This window comes from Pelobates fuscus, chromosome 13 (genome assembly GCF_036172605.1).
Source record: "Pelobates fuscus isolate aPelFus1 chromosome 13, aPelFus1.pri, whole genome shotgun sequence".
Classification (NCBI taxonomy): domain Eukaryota; kingdom Metazoa; phylum Chordata; class Amphibia; order Anura; family Pelobatidae; genus Pelobates; species Pelobates fuscus.
This window is the reverse complement of record NC_086329.1, coordinates 9,943,961-9,967,244: the sequence shown is the minus strand read 5'-3', so window position 1 is coordinate 9,967,244 and position 23,284 is coordinate 9,943,961. Positions and strand designations below refer to the sequence as shown.

Genomic DNA, 23,284 nt, shown 5'->3' with positions numbered 1-23,284 from the left:
CTCCTTCTATGCCTTTTGTTAAAAGATTATTTTTATTTAAATGTATTTGATTTATTGGACAGCTCTCTCTTTCATACAAATTAACTTCAAAATAAATGAATATAAGAGCAAATCTATACAGTAATTAAAGGGCTACACATGTTAACCTGATCTTGATTTAGAGGTTTGTAATTCATAGAATTTATATACGGATACTTTCTGACATTCATATACCTCACTCGCAGTATGGCTTTGCTTGTACACTGCTGAAATTCAGTTAAATGCAAGAAAAGCGGAGAATAAATGAAAAAAGGTAAGCTAAACAATGTCAGTTATTATTCAGGAAATGCGTAGGAATGCTGTGTGAGTCTCAGCAAGGGAGGTGTGGCTTTGGCTACATAAAGTGATTTAACTTCTAAATGGCAAAGAACAGAGCAGTGAAGCTGCAGGGGTGTGATCTACACACCAAAACCACTTCATTAAACTAAAGTTAGTTTGTTGTAAATAGAATGTCCTATCTGTGCAAAAGCACCAAAGTCAAACACAAAGAAAAGTAAAATAATTTAAATTCAAAATGTCAATTTTAATATAAATAACAAACTATTTCATTGAAAACATGGTGATATAAAAATACATAATATAAAATCTGATTATTTACAAAATTTGAGAATATACCCGAAGGTTAACATTACAATTACTGACTTGTAACAGAATAATATAGAAGTTAAGGATTGTGCTGTATGTATACATGTGCTGGTTAAAGACATATCAGCTAGCCGAGTCTAAGGGTCATTACCGGACACCTAGTAATCAATAGATTAAGGCACTCTTAACAATATAAACTGAAGTAGTGTTATCAGAGAAGGCCATGGTCTGTCAAAACAGTAAGGTAAGCCTGTAGAAACATTTATTGAAGAGATTAAGGAAGATAACAATTGCAAACTCAGCCACATTGATTACTGGATTCAGAGCCTTAATCTGGCCAAACGCAGGGCTAAATGCACTTCATGTCAAGGCACACTGTCATAAATTGGTTCTTGGTAGCCGGCACTAGGAGCCACCTCTTTCAAAAAGTATCAGCACCTGATGAATCAGACTCAATAAAAGTAGATTTAACATCTTCATTGTCCTCTTCATTCATAGACGGAATGGTCAAAGACATCTTTTTGGGTGCGTCTACAAGGGTTCCTAAGAGAAAACAATACACAAAATGTAAGGAAGATGTACACATGCAAACACATTCACAACATGAGAATAAGATGAATACCCAACAGCTATATTACTGGACACCAGGATCCACTACTGGGCTCCCTGTCAACTGGCAATTATCTGCCCTGCTCTATGCGTGTCAATAAAAGTCATATTTTCATGTCTGTGGCTCCATATGAGGGAGATCTCTCTAACAAGGTGGTAAAATATTAGAGGTCTCATTAGTGTTCCCCCTAAGGAAGCAGGACCAGGGAAGTAGGGGTACTGAGAGCCAGACAAGCTTTCTATACTGTTTATAGAATCATTACATTGATATATGTATGGTCACTGGTGATATAGTACTACAGATGGTCAGACTGGGATGTGGGATTCTAGCTCGCTTGGACAGATGTCCATGCACACGTGGCCACTATCTGATCTGCTCGAAGGCAAATATTCAGATTTACTCTTTGTATTATTAAAAAAAAAATCACACATTTCGCCTGTTTTTAATCATTTTTATCATACATTCAATACCTTCTTAGTTACATTTAAATTAAAATAGTGAATTTTAGTGAATATTGCTAGGATGAATCATATTCCAAAGGATCCATCATGCAAAAAGTAAATGTAAAGTATTCTGCATTATTTGTAGTAATCTGCATTATTTCAGGAAATAAATGACCTGGACCCTGGCTCTGTCCATTAATGTCTAACTACGTACGTGGAGAGAAGCTCAGTATATGGTAATCAGATGAAGATTGCTTCTATTAGTATGTGTGTAATAAGGCACCTTCCGAATAGGAATATGTTCCTGCTAAACCTGCCAAGTCCACGTGCAAATGGGAGATAATTGCAGCTCTTAACGAAGCAGAGTTGCACAGAAAACGGAAATAAATAGTATAGGAAAACACGATTTTATTCAGTTTCACAAAAACCGAAAGGCGTATAGAAATACAACTTTTTTTTATTTTTAAGGAACAGGGCCCCTTACTTGCTGTAACCACCCCCTCCACTATCTCCGGTGTGACCTTCACTCCTCTTTGTTGGACCAATGTTTTCAGAAAGGGTTTGTTTCGGAGTAATAAAGATAAAGAGAGCAATATGTCAATAATCCTAACAAATATGAGATTTGAAGAGGAAACCAAAGCAAATCATTGACTGGAACGCCAGAAGGAGGACTTTAACGAGGGGGAGAACAAACAGATAAATGTTATTAGCGAGGAGGAACATTCTACGGGTGGATTTACTCACCATTTGATAAAGTATTCTAGAAATAAATTATACCCAAATGTAGGTTATTTTTCCAAGCACAATAACCACTACAGGTAGTATGGGTAAAAAGTCAGACTGCTAGAAACCGGTTAGACTACTTACGTTGAGTGAATGCCACACTGTTGTGGTTATGGTGCTTAGAGTATTCATTAAGCGCTACAGAGGTAGGTAGAACAATGCTATTTACATAGAATATTGCCATTAGCTTTAATTCTAGGCTGGGCTACTGCAAAAATACGCAGACGCCAAACGCTAGCTGAGCTCCGTGAATAGAATTACCTAAACTAATTTGTCTCAGACAACACCATCAGCATTACTATAAAAATCTAAATCCCCGTTTTGCAGTTTAGAGAGGAATTTGTGTCCATTGTAAGCGAACTGCTCGAATTACACATATTTCTGTGTGCTGACCAAGCACTCGTTGCTTTTTTGGAGGTGATAATGACACTTTGCAGAGTACTGTGTCCTTAAATGTCTGGCTAGAATCACAGTCAGGGGCTCCAATGCCAGACAAGCTCCGCTGGCTGGTCCTCTCTAATTTCTTTGTTAGAGGAACAGAAATAAATACAAACATTGAGTCTTTCCTTCGTGTGTTCAGTCCAATTAGGGATTCAGCGCACGCTGCCAAGTCACTGGAGCCGTTTTTTAGAAATGCAATAGATTTCCTATGCATTGCATTGTGTCCATAATTACGACTAATATATAAAAAAGTCTAAGACCCTCCGCAGCACATACATTATTGTATTACCTCGTTAAAGCTCATTATTTTTCGACAAGTAAAAGTATTCTTCTGGAAGAGCCAGTGCACGGATTCAACCACAAGAAATTATGAATCATTTTGCAGCCATATATGGAGAGAATTAAAAAGAATCGGCACCGTCAATAAACTATCGTCTAACCACACTCTATCAATCACGTCTTCATAAGCAATGTGCAACTCAGTTCTACTAATGTTTGCTCCAGACTGAACAGTTCAGAGGATAAAAAAGACAAACAAAAACCTTCAAGAAATCTGTAAGTAGAGACAGCAATTGAGATTTATCAACGTTTTCTGTTCTAAAATGTGATCAAAAGTACTGTAAACTGGGCAATCACCATGGGACCAACAGGTACATTTTGTGATCTTCCCTTTTACATTTTTGCACCACTTTTAAAACACTATAATAAATCTCCCCTATTGTGCACCAAAAGGAATTCATAATGTATTAACTATGAAGCTCAATGCATGCAACCCAAGTGCCCCGATTTTGTGTGACAGTCCATTGTGCAACTTCCTGTCTCCTGTGTCCTATTTTTGGCAGGACACTGGAGAAGAAAAGGAAGAAATTACAAAAAACAGCATATGATCGCTTATCTCAGTTATCATGAATAGTTTAAACCATGTAAAATCATTGCAAATGAATAGACGGACAGGAAAGCTGAATACCGCCAGTATCAGTTTCGATCGTAGGATTTCCTTCCATCCCTATGCATTCAACCACAAGTACCCAAACATGTTTTACGGTCAATTTTAAATCGTTTCCTCGCCCTCATTAAGTAAGTTCCATAGATCGAATTTTAGCGATTGCTTTTTGTTGAGCATGTTAGGACAAAGAGCTCGGCCATGGTGCAAAGGAATTTACAGTAGGCCCACCCGCTCACTGTAAAAATAACAAGGACTTAAGTCCGAAGATGGAACAATCCTAAAAACAAATAAATAGAAGAGGAGTCAAAGAGCATCATTTGTGTAATTTAGCCAGACTTCTTTTCTGGTTGACTTGCACACAAGTGAAGTGATTCCATTAGCCTGCTCTTCCAGATTCTAGACTTTGATTCAACTACGTCTGAAATCTGTCAGGACTTTCAACCTCTGCAGTACTAGGTAAACATCAACTTTTAGAAAATTCGACCAGAATACAGATACCTTAAAGATTGATTGAAAGAACGAAAACCAGCATCTGCAACATATATATATGCAAACATTACTAGCGCAATAATATTGTAAAGCGCTACAGAATCTGTTGGCGCTATATAAATTGCAGTAATAAATAATAAATAAAAAGGGAGCAGTCTAATAACAAAACATTTTACTAAAAATTGGATAACATTTGTTAGTTAACAGAAACAGCCAGGTCACATTTCACAAGTCAGTTGAGATAAATGCAACGAAGGAGAAAAGTATCTCCGCAGTATACTACACTGAAATGCTAAAAGACGATTGGAGTGTCCACAGTAAAGAATCATTAACAAAACAACATTGAGAGGAAAAAGGAGGGTAAAAAGGCTAGAAAATAATTATCTCGGAAAGACAGAAAATAGCCTTATTGTTGCCCCATTAAAGAAACACTGCGGCAGTGTAACTGCATCATCTCATTGAAGTGATTATAGTGTCTGGCGTCCCCTGGCGATGTCCTTCCATTCTGTGTTAAGCTGGGTTTAATGTTTTAATGCTGTGAGCTCTGGGACACTCATACACATTGCACATTTCTGTCAGATTCATTGCTGTGGAGCTATTGGATTCTGTACATTCTGAGCTCAGGGAAAGACTACTGGGTAGTAGAGCATGAATCGATTATTATTACTTATAAAGACATAAATTCTGTAACGCTGTACAATGGTTGGAAAAACAGACAGTTGTAACAAGACGAGTTGGACGCACAGGAACAGAGGGATTAAGGGCCCTGCTCAATGAGCTTACATTCTAGAAGGAGTGGGGTAAAGTGACACAAGAGTTAAGGATCATAAACATGTAATAACACTTATACAACAACCGACTTGTTATACTTTTATGGTTTATAAAGTGCTAATACATTCACAGCACTGAGTAATGGAGATATTCTTGTGCTATAACGATCCACTTTAAACCTTTTGAGTGTTGGAGGTGTACTCAAGGCATTGCGCTGTGTGCAGTACAACTCAGAGGAATAAAGCATCCTCATGATCCAAGATTCTTTAATAGGAAATCAGAAAGATTTTGAAATATAACAAATAAGCAACAAGGGGAGGTTCTGGTAAATTACAATGGGTAAAGAGCCTCTATCAGGAAAATGGTTTATTTTGCAAACGCATAGTGACCTGAAAATATGTTTTTTGGCCTGTCCGTACTGGATGGACCTGGCACATTATATGTATTGTGCCACAGAACCCGGCGCACAGCAAACAGTGTATTGTAGAATAATGACTTTCCCCGCGGGGTGCAAGAGAGAATCCTCTCATAACTGGAACAGTCTCATGTAGGTTCTTTTACAATTCATTTTTTGTATTTAGTATATAATATTTAAAAAACATTAAAATGGTTATAAGGTTCCCCAAGTAAAAGTTAACACTACTAACCTGTATTCCTAACGCTATCATTTTTTAACTAACTATTCTAGTGGGTCCCCCCTGTTGTGTGAGGGTTTGATAGGCGAGATTTACTTCCCTTTGAGCCCTCGCCATGCCGCTCTTTAATGTAGGCTCTCTGCCTCTTTGCGGAGACCATGAGTGTAGATGATCTCAGTCTATCTAATGTTTCCCCATAGGGAGTAAAGTGCGCATACACGTCAAAATGATGCGTTGCGCCATTTAAATGTGGTCTATGAGACCATTGTATTGAATATTAACTCGACTCTGGCAGTCAGACAGCCACTAAAGGCATGTTAACCCTGCAATGTAAACATGTTCAGTTAATCTGGGTAAATAGACAGAGACACGACACCCAGACCACTTCAATGAGAACAAGTGGCCTGGGTGCCTATAGAGTTGTGATGTGTATAAAATCCCTTAAATAGATAAATTAAAAAATGGAAAAAATAGTTACAGATCAATGGCACACACAGTATTACTTCTGAGATAAGAGTATTCTTGAATCTAGCATATAAAAGGAACATTTACTTTTGTTCGTTTAAATATGGCCAGCATATTTTTGTTTTATAGCACCCATAGTTTTTTTAGTCCCAATTTTCTAAACTTTCATAAGTTTAGCTCATATGTCAAAGTCTAGCAATCATCACAAAAACAAGTAAAACCATGAACATTTTTAGCACTGCACTGCAACTAAGTATCGCAGAAAAAATATTATTTGCATACAATGCCCTGTTCGTGCCTTTTCCTAAAACAGTTCTGGTGCTTTGTGGTAGTTTAAATAAATATATATCTACATGCATACATAATAAAAACAACACAAGTAAAAGCAATGTTTAAATCCTGGATTCCATAGATACCGCATATGAGCTAGTTAAGCTGTACCTTCAATCACAGCCGAGATCATGGTAAAATGGACAGGATGATGTAAAAACTAGGTTGGCTGATTTGCTACCTGTCATCATCATCATCCGTCTACTTGTATACGGATTACAGGTAAAATACAAAAATAATTTCATGTACTCTAGGCATTGCATATGAAACATAAAACCAGATTCATACATTTTCCGTAGTATAAGTAGGACAAGCTCATTTGGGAAAATTGAAATGCAAACGAAAAGCCTCCAGAACTCCCACCAGTTAAAGCGGACGTAATAGAACTGCTGTTATTGCCCTGTAAAACACGGTTTAATTTGGAACATTTAAGAAGGCAATGACCGAGAACCACACTAAAGCTATGTGTGTGCTGCTTGTATAAAACACAATTTGATGCTTATAGAATTTAATTTGCTAATAATCCACAGCGGCCTCCCACCAGCCTATGATGTCATTGTTTCAACAGCTGGTTCTGTTTCGTGGACAAGAATATCTCCGTCCTGTGGGATTTCAATAACGTATTCTCCTTTGCCAAGTGTTTGAAGTTCCGGTGCTGAAAGGCCGTTCATGCTACAGTCTCCGAAACATAAGTACAAATATGTTTTGCAGGCTGCATTATCTGGTATATGCTGAAAATGCGAGGGTAATTCAATAGCCTTTGTCAGCAGCAATATTCTCAGGACAGAAATTAGATTAACATTCTCAGCAAGTGAATGTTTTCTCTGATAGTCAAACAAATTAAAATTACATACATGGAGAAGTAGTGCTCTGTAGGTCTGTGTAGAGGTCTGTGACTATATAGAAGTCGTGACGGAACTGTAGCCAGAGTGTCATCATCCGTGGTATACTGTCAATGCCAATGATCTTTTTAAAGAAACACTATAGAAATACAATATTACAATATAATACTAGCGTCAAAAACACGTTAGGTGGCCGGCCCTCCCTTTCTTAAATAGGGTCAGGACGCACCTGGCGCTGGCTCTGCTTCGCCCCCTTGGCTGAGATCATCATAATTTATGATCTCAGCCAATCAGCATCTCCTCAAAGAGATGTGTCAAATCAACGTATCTCTATGGGGAAAGTTCAGCGCCTCCATGCTGAGTGTGGAGACACTGAACGTCAATGCTTCACTTTGTGCTGTACGAACCCAGAAAGTACCTATAGTGGCTGTCTGAGTGAGTGCCACTGGAGGTGTCCTTAGGGAGCAATACAAACGTGATCGTTTTCTCTGCAAAAGCAGTGTTTACATGAAAATGCCTATAGGAACAGGGTGCAGACACCAGGACAACTATATGAAGCTGTAGTTGTTCTGATGACTATAGTGTCCCTTTCAAATCAGAGGATTGAAATGATCTGAAATAGAGAGGATTGTTCTTTGTGACACCTTTTGCTGGATCAATGTTTCACCATTTTGAGGAATGTGAGAGAATGAAGCCTTATGCAAGCATGTAATAGCTGTACAAGCAGACACAATGTGTGGTAAGTATGATACAAACCATACAGTGTTATCTCACGGTAGGAATAAACTGGCCTTGCTGTGTGACTGCTTGGAATCTCGGTATGATCAGACGGATTGTTCATACTCTTTGATGTTGTATTTGTTTGATGATACCAGCCCACTCCAGAGGGAATAGAAACTGCAATCTAACTCCATGCTGGGAACCAGCTACTGGGTTTATTAATCTATAACTTTGCTGCATCTCTAGGCAATCTTCTAACTATGGGTCTGTGCATCTTCCTGCAATCTGTGTTGCGTATATTTATTAACAGGAAAAAACAGACAAATTAAATTGCAGATTTATACATTTAGAAATAGAAATACCATAACTGCTGCCAAAAAAATGCCCAACTCTCTAGACACAATGCAAATAAAAGAGACCACCAAAGGGGCACAAGATATATTGAGTAAAATCCATTATTCATGAAACCAGGAACTGTAACAGACAAAAGGAATTCAAAATGTTATGCCAAGAAGGTAGACTAAAAAAATAAAATTAACAAACCAACCTCTGAATCAGCTATTTTCCAAGCTCGACTATTTTGGCCTTACGTACAATTCCATGTCATGTTTGCACAATTACAATGTTATCAGGAAGTAGACACAGGTTCACATGTCTGCCCTAAATGACTCTTGATTTGTTGATTATGAGACCTGCACTCTAACAAGCCAGCGATCTAGCTGATGGTAAAGCTTAATTGGTTGAAAAATCAAAGTCTAACGGTGGATTACCCACCATTTGAACTGTATTATCCGGGAGAAAGCCTTGTTTACCAATGTGTAAAGGCAAATTTATCCAACAGGAACCGCTCTAAATTGATAGACGAGCCACAAAAATCGGTCATTTGAAGAAAGCATCACCCACAAACACTGGCAGGTATTCAATAATCTAGTATAATGCGTCCAAAATAGATTATAATATTGTAAAACCTAATAAACCAGCATAAAAGTTACAACAAATTAAATCCATCTCCATACACATTCATTGGAAAATACAAAAGGCATGAGTGAACAAATGGCTCTATATAGGTACTGTGTTATAATGTATATTCTATGCTTGTTATACTCCGCTTCATTTACCTGTGTATTACAGCGTGTCAATAAATGCATTCCTTACTCTTAGAGCCCTGGATCAATATTCTCAGATTCCCAATCCCCCCTGCTTCTGCTTATAACGGTTAAAGTAATTATCTCTTACCAGATCAAGCTTCCTGAATATCCTTATATATTGTTGTGTTTTCCTGATTTATGCCCCTTACCTGTTTTTCATTACTTTCACACTTTTACCTGAGTAAGCATGTTGGAACCTTAACATTCTCTGTCCAATATAGACTGGCAGAATCCAGACAGACAGAATGCCAGGTAAACATTTGATATTCATCCAACATGAATGTATGTATGTGCATATAAACTCTTAGATCTACACGGCTCCATTAATGACTATCATCTCATGTCTGTCTCCCATTATCGCCTGTAACCCATCCCCCACTCTATTAAATTGAAGGCAGATTTTCATCATAGATTTGATATTTGTTCTTTAAGCAGAGTGTCACCAATAAAACCATTTGTGTAAAGGAGGGAGAAGAAGTGGAGTTGAGGACTCAACCAGCAGTAAAATGGTTAAAGCCATAACATTTCCCAGCTGGCAATCTTTCCTTGCATTCCACATGGGCACCTGCAGCCTTTTAATTTAACTTGCTTTTTTTATATATAAACCTTCACAAAGCAAGGGAACATGCTCTTTTGGTTATTCAAAGCTCTGCACTAAGATTTTTAATACCATAGGATTACGTTTTATTTTTTTTATTATTTTAACATGAACCAGATGTAAATGTTGCTTTGTAATATGCACTGTGGGCTAAGGTGTTCTGATTTACGGAGGTTAGAAATATACAGAACTGAAATGAATTAGGAAATGTTATGGGGAATATAGCTGTTACATCCAAAGACGCATTGATAAAGGACACAATATAGAGGGAAGACGACACAAGAATACAAATGTATTAAACAATACCTTGACTCCTGCTTGGAAACGTTGAGCTGACATACATGTTAGGCTCAACAACTGTCCTTTCTGAATCTTCCTGTCCTCCTGTAATAATTAAGTTTAAACACATGTTTATTTTCTTTACATTCTCCTTACATTAAAAAGAATTCACATGCGTTAACGTGTTTTAGTGAATCATAACCGTGAATGAGTTTTCAAATTCCTTTTTTTATATATGAATAATAAAATATAATATAAAAATAAAAAAATTAAGTCATAGGTTAGTCTATGCTCTAAACTCCTTCAGAACCATGTCGTGACTGCCCAATGACAGATCTGTCTAGGCTCCCCGTGGAAATTCCTTCAGAATTAGGAGTGAGATTACCTCGATGTCCCCGTTGATTTGGGGAATGGTGCCTCCTCATTGCACTGAATGTTTCCCACGAAACAAGATAAATTGATCAATAACTTAACATTGATTTTTTTAAATTAATTCTTTATTCTGGGAGGGTCTGTTTCCCAACCGACTCTCCATATTGACTTCTTTGGAAACATTACAATATTTGAACCCTAACAATGGTTTAAAGACATACAAATGTAGAACAGGAAAAATAATTAAATACATTTTTTATTATTATCGATCGGTATCATGAAACCAGGAACTGCAAAGAAAGGACAAAAGGATTTGGAAATGTTATGCCAAGAAGGTAGACTAGAAAAAACAGATACAATATATAAAATAAGACGTCCCCCTCCGCTTTGGTATTTTGACTATTGATATTCATACAATGGGTTCCAAGTCTAATTACAAAGCAGGGCCATGGTTGTAGCAATGCTGGCATGATGTCCAACCATTTATATTAAATCTTGTTTTTTAGCCAGAAACAAGGTAGTCAAAAGAGTCTTTTGCTAAATAAGAGGAAATACGATTTTTTTTGTTTGCGATAAAAAAAAAAAAAAAACAAGTCATGTGTAGTCGACCCCGGGTAACCCGACCGGTTACCTACGCTAATTTATTCCTTTAGCCGCTCAGGAACCACCTAGAATAATAAGAGACCCATTTCCTCCCAGTAACTTGACGAGACCGAGTTCTGGAGGTACAACACTGACAATCCTTTATTGGTATACACAGCTTTTAAGCGCAGACCCCCACAGGCGGTCGCCATCCTGTCGCCATCTTGTTCAATACAATCCCAGGCTGGAGGGGGATGGATTACAGATAACCATCTCCCGCTCTAGGATATACCAACTGCACAACAATTATAAACAGTAAAACACATTACATATATGGGGAACACTCAGGGGCTCTGCGCCCCAGGAAGGGAATGGGGTACACACATGAAACATACATTACTGGTTAGCCCTGGGTCCCAGCTAGGACCTCTGCAAATAGCGGGGCTATCGGATGTACAGAGCCCGATAAATCATCGTCCAAAGTCTGGGCTCAAGGCTCTGTACAACTACGAAATTAGCTCCACAGCGTTGCTTGGTTTAGTCCGGTGAATTCAACCTTCACGCCTAAACCAAGCAACAGCCAATTCGAAGAAAGGACGCAAACCAAATTGCGCCAATCAGCGCTCGGAGAGAGTAGTCGTTCCGTCAGCCAATCCGGGGAAAGGGCGCGAAACCCAATGACGCCAATCACTCAGGGAAGGGAGGTGTTTTGCCGACCAATCAGGAGAAAGGGCGTGAACCAATTGACTTCCAGGCGGACAGTGGGGGCTCTGCGGCTGTGAGGCCGACTCACAGTTCAGGGATTCTCTGCTGGGCTTGCGTCTATATCTCCGGTGGATATCTCCACACAGGTAGCGTGAGAGCGCTCTTTGGGCACCTCCTAGCCTGGATAGTAATTCAGCTCTTTTAGGACGAGTTAGGGCGATCCGAAACCGCCAGTACCCCAAAAGTGTCCCCACCAACCTCTGGGACCTGATCATGGAGTCCCGGTGCGAAGACCCCGCAAGGAAAGTGTCTACTTTCGGGATATGAATGCTCCCCCTGGGTGGCGTTCGCCTATACAAAATGGCGGTCACCAAAGGGAGACTTTCTGTGTCTGTCCATTCACAGACTTCCCAATGCAGGTCAATGAGAAGTCTTTGCAAGACAGGTGCTCTGGGCAATTGCTGCCTCTTCAGTTCAGTGCAACAGAGCTAACCAAACCAGAGGTGTAACCTTGTTACACCCTCTGGCTGTCTGATTGATTGACAGAGGGTGTAACAAGGTCAATTTATAAAAGTGGCAATTTCTATTGAAATCTTCACTTTTTTTTAATTTACAAATCTGACACACTCTTCACACATAAAGCACCTCAGCGAGCAAATGTGCTTTTGGGGTCCAGAGTGTGCCTTTAATGCTGCAATGTTCAATTTTCCAATGTATTGGGCATGAAACTAAAATGTCCTAATTCCCCTTTAAAATATTCCATACTGGATATATAGATTGTGCTTACTAAATTGCTCAAAGTATAGTGTAGATTTCTGCTGAGTGTGCAGGAATGTAGACCCACCATGCATTGTGTCTGCACATCATAACTATTTCAGGTTCATAAACTTTGAAACACAAGAAATATTTAGATTTTCCACTGAACTTATTGTTGCAATGCATGAATTATAATGTGAGTGTTACCTAAACAAAGCAAATCACTGTGGAGGGAAAAGATGAATTCACATTTTGCAAAATGAAAAATCAAATGTATCTGGAAAAGTGAGGAAATCAAATAATCCTTAAAATATAAAAAAAAGTTCCAACGTTAGGCCAGTCAAGGACAGACTGCAGACATGTATTGCACTTTATATAGAAGAGATAACACGCCGCCGAGAATTCACTCCCTAAATGTCAATCTGTTCGAATTTGGCAAAGCACCTCACTTCCGCAATATAGAGGATAAGGCGCTCTGGTGCAAAGCGCTTTTCTCATGTGGGGGAGATATGGGACAGGATTTTGGCCAAGTACTTATGTTTTTGCCTGTTGATGACTTTATCTTGTGTAAGACAGAAAGTGACAGCAGCGCAGATTAACACTTCATGCCGAAAGCTAGGGCCCTCATGTCCTGAGCGTTATCCAGGAGAAGTGGCCTGTTCCCAACCTTGTGCTAATCCAGCTATAAAGAAACTGCTATTTGTATTTCACCACCATGAAGTGTGGGTTTATAAGGTTCTAACAAGAGTCCAATTTCTACCGTTTGCACCAGACTAGCTTGTTAAGGCCCAATTTACAAAACAGATTAAATAATGTGTTCCACTATTCCATGTGCAGGGATATTAGAGAGCCACTCTAAGCACCATGAACACCTGTGCTATCCATGTGGTCACTGTAGAAAGGAAGTCCCCTCTCCTGTCTTCCTGCACATGATTGCAACTTTAAGCAATGATTATCCATTATGTGATAGTTATCACAGCATCACATTATTATTATTATTATAATATTATTTATATAGCACCATCAGATTCCGTAGCACTGTGGATGGACTAACAGACATGTAATTGTAACCAGACAACTGGACGTACAGGAACAGAGGGGTTGAGAGCCCTGCTCAGTGAGCTTACATTCTAGAGGGAGTGGGGTATAGTGACACAGAGGGTAAAAGTAGGGGTACGAAGTAGGTTGTTAGAAAAGTATTCACTGAGGGCTTAGTAGGTAATTTTTGACAGTTGCCGGAGAGGAGTCATGGTGGGTGGGGGATGAAAACCTGCTAACAGTTTAATTGATATGCTTTCTTGAAGAAGTGAGTTTTCAATGATTTTTTGAATGAGTGGAGACTGGGTGAAATTCTTACGGAGGAGGGAAGGGAGTTCCACAGAAGAGGTGCAGCCCTGGAAAAGTCTTGGAGGCGAGCGTTAGAGGTGGGAGTACGGACAGATGATATACGTAGGTCTGTGGCAGAGCGTATGGGCCTCAACCGGACATACTTGTGTATTAGGGAGGATAGGTAGGTTGGAGCAGCATTATGTAGGGACTTGTAAGCAAGCACCAGAATTTTAAATTGAGCCCTATATCCAACTGGAAGCCAATGCAGGGACTGACAGAGCGGGGAGGCGTGAGAGGTGCAAGCAGACAGGAAAATGAGCCTTGCCGCCGTATTCATTATAGATTGCAGCGATGCAATCTGGGAACACGTAAGACCATTGAGAAGAGTATTGCAGTAGTCCAGGTAAGAGACAACAAGAGTATAGGCCAGCACCTTAGCCACATCCGGGGTTAAATAGGGGCGGATGCGCGCTATGCTTTTGAGATGGAAGCGACAGGATTTGACGATTGATTAGACATGAGGGGTTTAAGGAGACGTTGGAGTCAAAGAGAACACCCAGGCAGCGAGCCTGTGAGGTAGAGGCGATGGTAGCGCCGTTGACTTGGAGGGAGACAGACACGGGAGTAGTAACACTTGAGGGAGGAAAGACCAGAAGTTCTGTTTTGGACAGGTTGAGTTTAAGGAAGTGAGCAGCCATCCAGTTGGACATCAAAGAGAGGCAGTCAGAGACACGAGTCAAGATGGGCGGAGAGACATCAGGAGAGGACAGGTAGATTTGCGTGTCATCCGCATAGAAATGATAATGGACGCCAAAGGAGCTGATGAGTTTAACACTTGATCTGTAACAGTATTTGTACAGTGTGCGCACGTTATATAAATCTTGTAAATGTTGCTAAATAAGAAGGGAGGAACAGTCAGGTTCACACTGGGACCTCAATGTTCTCAGCTAATTCGTAAAATGCAAAAATATTAAAGCTTTAAAAATAACAAAAAAAACTTGCTACAAATTATACTGTTCTGTGCTCTGGACAAATAAATGAATATATTTCAGTAAACAAAAACCAAAACAACCTAGCTTTTTTTTTTTTTAAATAAATGTTTGATATATTGGTGTAACTTGCAGGACACTTTATGGCAGAGATGCATCATGCAAAATGTACTTCACAAAAATTGTCCAGTACCAAGATTACCAGTCACTGCCATAGGGTGCTGCTTTGGTTCAATGGGGGACATATTTTCTCTTGTCTCACTGAGAATTCAAGAAGGGTCCGGAGTTATGGGCTGAAACAGAATTTCTCCAGGAAATGATAAGAAATAAAATAAAAAGCAAGTGTTGCAGTGCGCCTGGAATACAAGCAGTGACAGTCAGCACTTTGGGACATGCTGTCACCTGTTATTGTTACACTATTCTGGGCACAGCGCCAGAGCTGAAACGTGTGAAATATTTACACACTTAGACACCAGAGAGATGATGATGTCATTGAAAAGAGTAGCCAAGGCATAAAGTGAGCAGTGTGGCTGACATCACCGAGATAAAGAAATAAGGAAAAATAGGAGGAAAAAATGATATTAGTAACTGCTTATTGTAGCTGTTTTGGTGTAAGTATCCTTGATTGTCTCCTCTGTTTTTTTTTTTGTTTGTTTGTTTTTTTATATTTTAAAAACTATTTGAACTTAAAAAAACAACAACAATAAAAGCAAAACAAAAACACAAAAACACAAAAACACACACCTCCCTGACACAGATTGTCTTCTGTTGCTTAGATAATGACGGCTAAATAAAATAAAAATGGATGGCCCTTCTTACAACCCAAGAGCCACTACACTAAACTGCAGTGGTGATGGTGTTTAGAGTGTTCAGCTATTGGACAGTAAAAACAAGGTTTGTTTTCCTCCTTTAAGGGGACTTCACTATGCATGGTTTCATTTGTGACCAAATTAGCAACCAATTAGTGGTCGTTACAATTACCCAACGTGATGGCATTCAGTTTATCACCCGAGGCAGAATCAAACCTGCGACTCGAGAGTTTGAACAGATACAACAAAATAATGTAAAGAAGACGAGCAGTAATCAATGAAAACTCAGGTTTTAAATATACGCCCCAAAAAATATAAAAAATTGCAAGAAAATACAATAGTGCATTTGTGTGTGTACCTAGACTAACACACACATACATACACACAGTTCAAGTTCTACATTACTATTGCTAATGGTTTCAAGCTGTACAGAGCAGCTGTATATGTCCAGACACACATACTATCACAGTAATGCTTTGATAGCATGGGGCCCTTGAGTGTCAGGATATAGAAAAGGCAGCAGTTGCTGGCTGTGAAAACAGTCTGATAGAAACCAGATGGGGGACTTACTTGATGGGCAAGACAAAGCAAAACAATTGGCTCATTCAACAAAGTCAGAGCACTACCCCAGAGACTTAACAGAAGACAATAAGTCAAACAAGAAACGGCCATGTGGCACTGCCTTAACATGGACTTCTCTTCACACTCTTGAATTAAAACAATGTTGGTCTTTTAATTGTTGCTCCGATTCCTAATTTTAGTTTGGACAAACACTGCAGGTACAGTTGTAATTCACAAGATCACTCTCCAATGCGGGTCTGTGCAGTTCAGTCTGGGAATAAGATACTGAATACTGGGACTGGCACACCAACACCCCCTAGTGGCAGATACATGACCTGGGGGGGGGGAGGGGGAATTATGGGTAATCAGAAGGTTACAAACAGGAGGGGGTGGGGGGGAATATGGGTAACGTAGTATTTTTTAATGTGCAATTTATTGAGAAGTGGAGTAGCCCAGTATGGCGATACCATATTATAGAAGAGGTGGCGAGACTTAGTACAGATTTCACCACATTTTTACATCATTCACATCCAATGACTTCAGATGGAAAATGCATTGGGCGGAGTGGAGCTTGCAATAGAGGACTTGGTGCTTCTTGCCCTTTAATTTGAAGTGGATTTTATATTATTCATATTATTTTTGTCTTTGACACAATTGGTCAAATCTTCAACCTAAACATTAGAAACTCCAACAGATCACCAACACATGGTTTCTGTATTCAGTAATGTGTTTTGCTTTGGTTGTCTTTACAAGCGCCGCATTCTGAGAGCTAGTAAGGTTTCCTGCAAATGCGGCAGGACTTTTAGCCGAGCTTCCCTTGACGTACGATACACTTTCCTAAAGATGAATTAAGTTGATGACAGCTCACCAGTTACCAGCAGTACTAGAGCAGAGTATCCAGGCCCACACACGGTTGGAGAGCAGCTCAGTAAAGGATAGTTTACCCAATTCCTACAGACCCCAAGGGGTCTCCTGTACCATGTGCCTATAGCGATTCCTAAAAGATTTGATGTAAGGGGGTACAACAAGGGCTAAGAACTGTGAAAAGAGTCTACAAAGATGCTGCTGGACCAATAAAAATAACAAAGAATGGAGCGACTCCACTTCAGACTGATTTCTAAGAACTCAAATGTGTTAAAAACACCAAACCAAGGGATACAAATTAATCCGTAGGGATTCAGCTACAGAAAATGATCAAGCATTGTATAACCCTTGCATATGGTCACGACATTAACATCCCCCATTTTATTATAACAACCTAACGCCAGGTATTTAAAATAGATCTCCCATTCTGACAGCAAGCAGGAGCGGTACGTTATAAACGTGTCATTATGAGCTTGCTACACAACGTTTGTAACAGTGTTTACAGTCCTTGGTTTGACTCGTTATATACAAGTTCAGCGCCATGCATACTTTATATGAAATATTTAAAACACTTCTAGGATGAAACTTAAACTTTAACCCCTTAAGGACTTATTGCAGAAGTTTGGTCCTTAAGGGGTTAAACAGAAGCAGTGGATATTGTAAAGATTATCATGTAGACCAGATCTAGAGGGGGGTGCATGGACTGTATTAACAAATATAAACTGTTGTATCTTTGAATTTATATGCAGATAGTCTAAGGGGACAATAACATCTTGAACACTATACATTGCCCATAGGCAGTCTGATCTAATGGATAACTCAAAGAAAGCAGAAATAGGAAGTAATGTTATTTACATGTTAATCACACCTCCCCATAGCTCACACATAGAATAGAGAGCAGAGCAAACCATTTGTTAGTTGGACAAAGAATGGCTGGTTTAGGCTATAGCTGGAAACACAATTTATTTAGCATGCTGTAGGTAAAGCATACACGGCCCACTTATTGCAAACGAGTCCGGTGTAAAATAAAACCTTAGTCCAGGTGTGTGAGGCTCTCAGCATAGCTCTGCTCTTACACACGGGCGATAATTAAATTATGCTACGTGTAAACAAATGTTTTCACAGAAAAATAATGCAGATAGAGCCCGATTATTGTAAATGTTTACTGGAGGCAATAAGTGGATAGAAAGCTCTAACTTCCTAAGGTGAGGGTCACACAGTGCCCTGGGGCTACAAAATAGTTTAAGGGAAAAAAGTGAACATCCATTTTACGCAAGATCATTTCCACATGGATATGTCATTCTTAGATTTACTTGTTGGTCAGTCGGCTTGACTGAGGGAGATGGGAGATGCAGTTGGACAGTGCTGGAGACCCACACGCCATGTATTACTGGTCCTTATAGATGGCCGGGCTAAATGTGTAAAGCCGATACAGAATGTTCAAGGAACAAGCCAAAGTCAAACGATTAAGGAATAACGTAAACAAAGTAAAGTCAGGAGAGTCAAAGTACGAGCCAAAGTCATAAACCAGAATAATAAATAAAGAACGCATTCTCAGGCTACAAAAGACTATGTCAGGCCAATGATCTCATGTTATTATTATGAATATAGCGGCAACAAATTCCACAGCGCTGTACAATGGGTGTATTTTGGTGCGAGTATACCAGAATGACGCCTGCATAATTTTGTTTATATAAACTGCTGTGGGCAGAGCATCCCATGTAAGCTGAAACAATGTACTGCATCATTATGGAGATAATTGTGTATGTGTCACTTCATTATCGATGTCAGGAAGGCACACAGCGTCGTTACAGTGGTGCTGAGCAGGACGTCCTGCGTCAGAACTCAGAACTGATGCTAGAATGATGCTGGTAAGAGGTGGGTACCCTGACACACACACAAAGCTGACTATTTACAAAGGTCATTTACATTAACTATGGTACAGTCAAATGGGTCTTCAGCAAAAAGGATTGTAATAATCCAATTTGCAAGTACACAAAGACCACACTTATCCTGACATGGCAAGCATGTTTTAACTTGGAGATGGCAATTAAGGAAGTGGAAATAACGAAGTATATATATATATATATATATATATATATATATATATATATAAATTAATCCTTCCTGTAGGACTTAACACCGTGCTCCGTATATCACAAAGGTGTTAGCGATCATTAAGAGAGTTTATATTGACTTGTAACCGAAGTACAAGGATACAGTGGGAGTCGTTTTATAGGGTAAATCCTGATTCTGTAGTACAGAATACTATGGCTATGGAGTTAGCATCTGTAAGTATAGCATTATAAGACACGTTCCATGTGTGATTAAAGGAGCACTCCAATTAAAATATATATATTTAATCGGTTTAGAATACTGCACCCGCCTCCCCACTTTGGAATTAAAAATCCAATAAACTCACTTTTATTTCAGTCCGTGACATTCTGCCTGCCTCAGTATAATCTGCGGTCTATAAAATCACCATGACTTGTGCCCAATCAGAGGCTTCTCTCGCATTGGGAGACACGCTCTACAACGCTCATCCACGAACTACAGTTCAAAGTGAGTGAGGCAGGAAAAAGTCATAGCTATCAAGGTGTAACACAGGGAATTTATAAACATTCTTTCTCTTGACATGCAGGTAACCTCTAAAACAACCTAGAGAAGATAGAGTGTCCCTTAATATACCTCTTAACACCCACCTGTTGCATGAACCAGGCAATGCCATGAGTTTTATAAGTTTTATTTAAAATCGTGGATCTGTTATCCTCTGCCACGTCAACTCCAATATGGTATGACAGCAAAAGACACCATTAAAGCGGTACAATACGCTAATGTGCAAAGTGATGATGTCATCATATCGGACATGTATCTGTTTCCTGAGGCAAATATAAAAAATTCTGTAAAAAGCTAGAATTTAATTAACATTAAACTTGAGCTGACACAAAATGTGAATAGCCGCTCTCTGTTCTGCTTGAACTGAAAAATCAGATTACGAAAGCTTTGCAGGTCATGCAACAGCAAAGACAAAAAACATTCTAATGAAATATTCTTTTGTAGCCTTAGAGAAAAACCTGCTCTATTAAACACAACTGAATGCCATTTAACAACGGGGTGAGGAACAAATTGAATTAGTGTTACTGCTTTGAGTGTTGTTTAAAGTGTGGAATTTAATTGGGTTGGAGAAAATAAAACAAATTAATACAAAAAAACCTTTCTGTTAGATGTGCTGCTGCCTCAATCATTTTAATGGCAAATTTAAGTCAGAAAATAAGGAACAGAGAGAAAATATGAGCAAATTAAGTCAAGTTATTAGATCATTCAATATTCCAGATGGAAAAAATATGGGCAGATACAATCTGATCCGGACAGCTTGCATTTTAGTGTAAAGGTGATAGACATGACCCGTGGAAGTGTTTTATAGCTTGAAATGTAATTTTATGTTCGATAGAGTACCGACCAACATTCTAATATAAACGAAAAACTCACGTCTCCGAATTCAATAAAGTTTAACTAGTAACTCACCCGGAGTACTGCACCAGTGAATCTTCAACGTTTTTAAAACGCATAACCTGTGCAAGCCATTTCGATGGGTGGCATACAAATATTCAGGTACTTGGTAGAATATTGTAACTTTTACAATATAGCTTCCATTTTTATTTAAATATGTAAAGAACATTAACAGTTAAAATAGAATCAGATGTCAAAGTGAGCAAACTTCTTTTAAAATCCTTTATTAGGAGCCAACAAGCCCGGGAGAGAGGGGGGTGGCCTACAAAATCAGCTTTAAAAGTAAAAGTAACTTTTTGGGACTTTAGAAAGTGGGGGACATATGAGGGGCGAGACAGGATGTGCTTTCAAGTCTCTGATGTTATACAGCTGCACATCAAGTGAGCTGCTGACAGGGCGGGTGCCTGGAAGAGAATGAGCTATTGTTATAAATACTCTGAATGTTTATATTTGGGGATCTCATGAAAATGGCTAGCTTTGCCTAATATGAATATAAAACACATCACTTTTTTAAATGGGTACAATGCCCCTGCTACAACAGCTAAAAGGCATCATGAAGGGGGGTTTAACCCTTCAGCTGAAGAATGGGAGAGTGATGCATTTATTCACTTATCCAGTGTACAAGAAGCATTTGCAAGATGTGTTCATAACACGTTTGTTTGTAATAGCACTATGTATAGAGTCTGTAACTGTTCTATTTCATTTAAAAAAAAAGTTTACACATTTATATAATGTTATTTGTTGTTTAATGTTTTGATTGTTTGTGTTTATGGACTGTCTCAAACATCAGCCTTTCAAGATATCGCTAGAAGGCTTTGTGTCATTGCAACGAGGCCAAAAACACATAGTGTGGGTCAAATATGTTCCGAACAGCCCTTGGAAAGAAAATTAAAACAATTCTACCACCAAGAAATCGGCCTTTTAGAAAAAAAAAAAGCCGTGAAGATACAGAAGAGGTACCATAACATAAATATTGTTAACTCTCTAAGATGAAATCTAAATTAACTTGTCTACTTGTAAGAGATTGACAGAGTAAAAATCCTGCAATTAAAACACCAGCTGCAATGGCAGTGAGGTGCACAAGCCCCACTCGATCTTTTTGGGTGAGCAGACGAACACCCACCTTGTACCGCAAGCCCAACAAATGGAGACGAAATGAGGACTTACATGGAATAAAAAAAAAATGAAATCCTAATTTTCACATAATGTCTGGTGGTGTGGATCCATTCAATATTCCTACTGTAAAAGATTGGCACTACCAAAATCCTGCCATGTTTGGTTTTGTTCATACAGGGGTAATACACGTTTTACCAAAAGTATGAATTGTCAAGAAAACATGCAGTCAAGGTGAATTTAACATTTCATGCCAAAGCACATGAACTGAACACGTAGCGGATTTGAGGATTTATTCCAGTTTGACGATAGTGGCATAAAATGAATGTACAGATCCACAAGCGATCTAGTCTTGGCAGCTGTTTGGGGATGAAAATATAGTTTATAACAAGAGATGGTCTCTCCCTTTTAAATGTCCGCAAAAGGTATCTGGGCCAAACTGCTTTGCTCCTAAACTGTTTATTTAATTGGTGCAGTAAAAACAGGTTATAGGGTGAACAGAATAATGGTTTATCTTTAAATTCTGACCCATTCAAGGACAGTCACTGGAAATCATTTTCTCAAAAATGTTTTAAACAACTGAAGTACAAATATACATGAAATCAGCCTACTAGTGATTTAATGCCTTTCCAAAAGGTCTCAAACAAACAGTCCATGAAAGGCGGTGCGTGATTTTTACGTAAATAAATAACTTTACACAATAAACTAAGTCCTTTGTAGGTCCCAGTGTAACCAAACTAATCCAATGTTTGGCTCCTGCAAATCCTGTACTGTGAATGTTTATCGTCCTAGAATTAAGACGAAGATATATTTGTGTTTTTAAGGATCAGTCTACATATTAATCCTTCGTTTTACTTTTAACCAGATGTTTAAAAACATGAGCTGTGCAGATCTTGTTGTTTATGTAATAAAGTGATAAATAAAAACACTTTGCCCCTAAACAACACATCAGTAGAGTTGTAGAATGTTAGATGAATGTAGCTTCTGCTTCCATCTCTTGCAAGTACAACTGGTGTTTTCAACGGAGAGGCAGCAAGTGGGCAACATATCCCCCAAGTGTCCTGATTCCAGCAGTTGAGTCCTGATTTAGGACTTATGTCGTGTCCTGCAATCTTTAGCAGATAACAGCACCAGAGTAAACAGACTGGATTGCATGTTTTGGCTATCCTTACGTATGCTTGCTTGAACAGCAAACATGGCTGGCCAACATTCTAATAGTGCTGCATAGCAAACCACACAAACGTTCGTAAATACCGCGGTGTGGAGAAATATCTTGAGGATTCCTTACCCATGATATAAATGTGCTTGGGCAGAGATTTGTGTAAATAAATAAACTGGTGACGACACGTTATTTGACCTGATTATTCCTGTGCGTACGTAACAAGATAAAGGAAACGAGTCATGACCATCTGCTTTTATTTAAATTCAGCTGGGTATTAAGCCAGTACAATTCCACGTTATATATTTTCCTCACTAAATAAATAAATAAATATGGAAGCATGTCCCAGTGACTAATTTTGTTCTCGTTTTATATATCATGCCATAAATGCACTTTAGACTCGTATTAATA

At 38.9% G+C, this 23,284-nt stretch overlaps 1 protein-coding gene across 1 annotated transcript in view; it reads right to left on the bottom strand.

The window, feature by feature from the left end:
* Positions 1–604: 604 nt before the first annotated feature.
* KIAA0586 (KIAA0586 ortholog) overlaps positions 605–23,284 on the bottom strand; it is a 75,413-nt gene continuing 52,733 nt past the window's right edge. Inside the window, exons 33-34 of the mRNA XM_063440195.1 lie at positions 10,152–10,229; positions 605–1,167 (exon numbers count right to left, since the gene is read on the bottom strand). Of these exons, the coding sequence (XP_063296265.1) occupies positions 1,046–1,167; positions 10,152–10,229 (200 nt within the window). The 3' untranslated portion in view covers positions 605–1,045. The remainder of the gene's footprint in view (positions 1,168–10,151; positions 10,230–23,284) is intronic.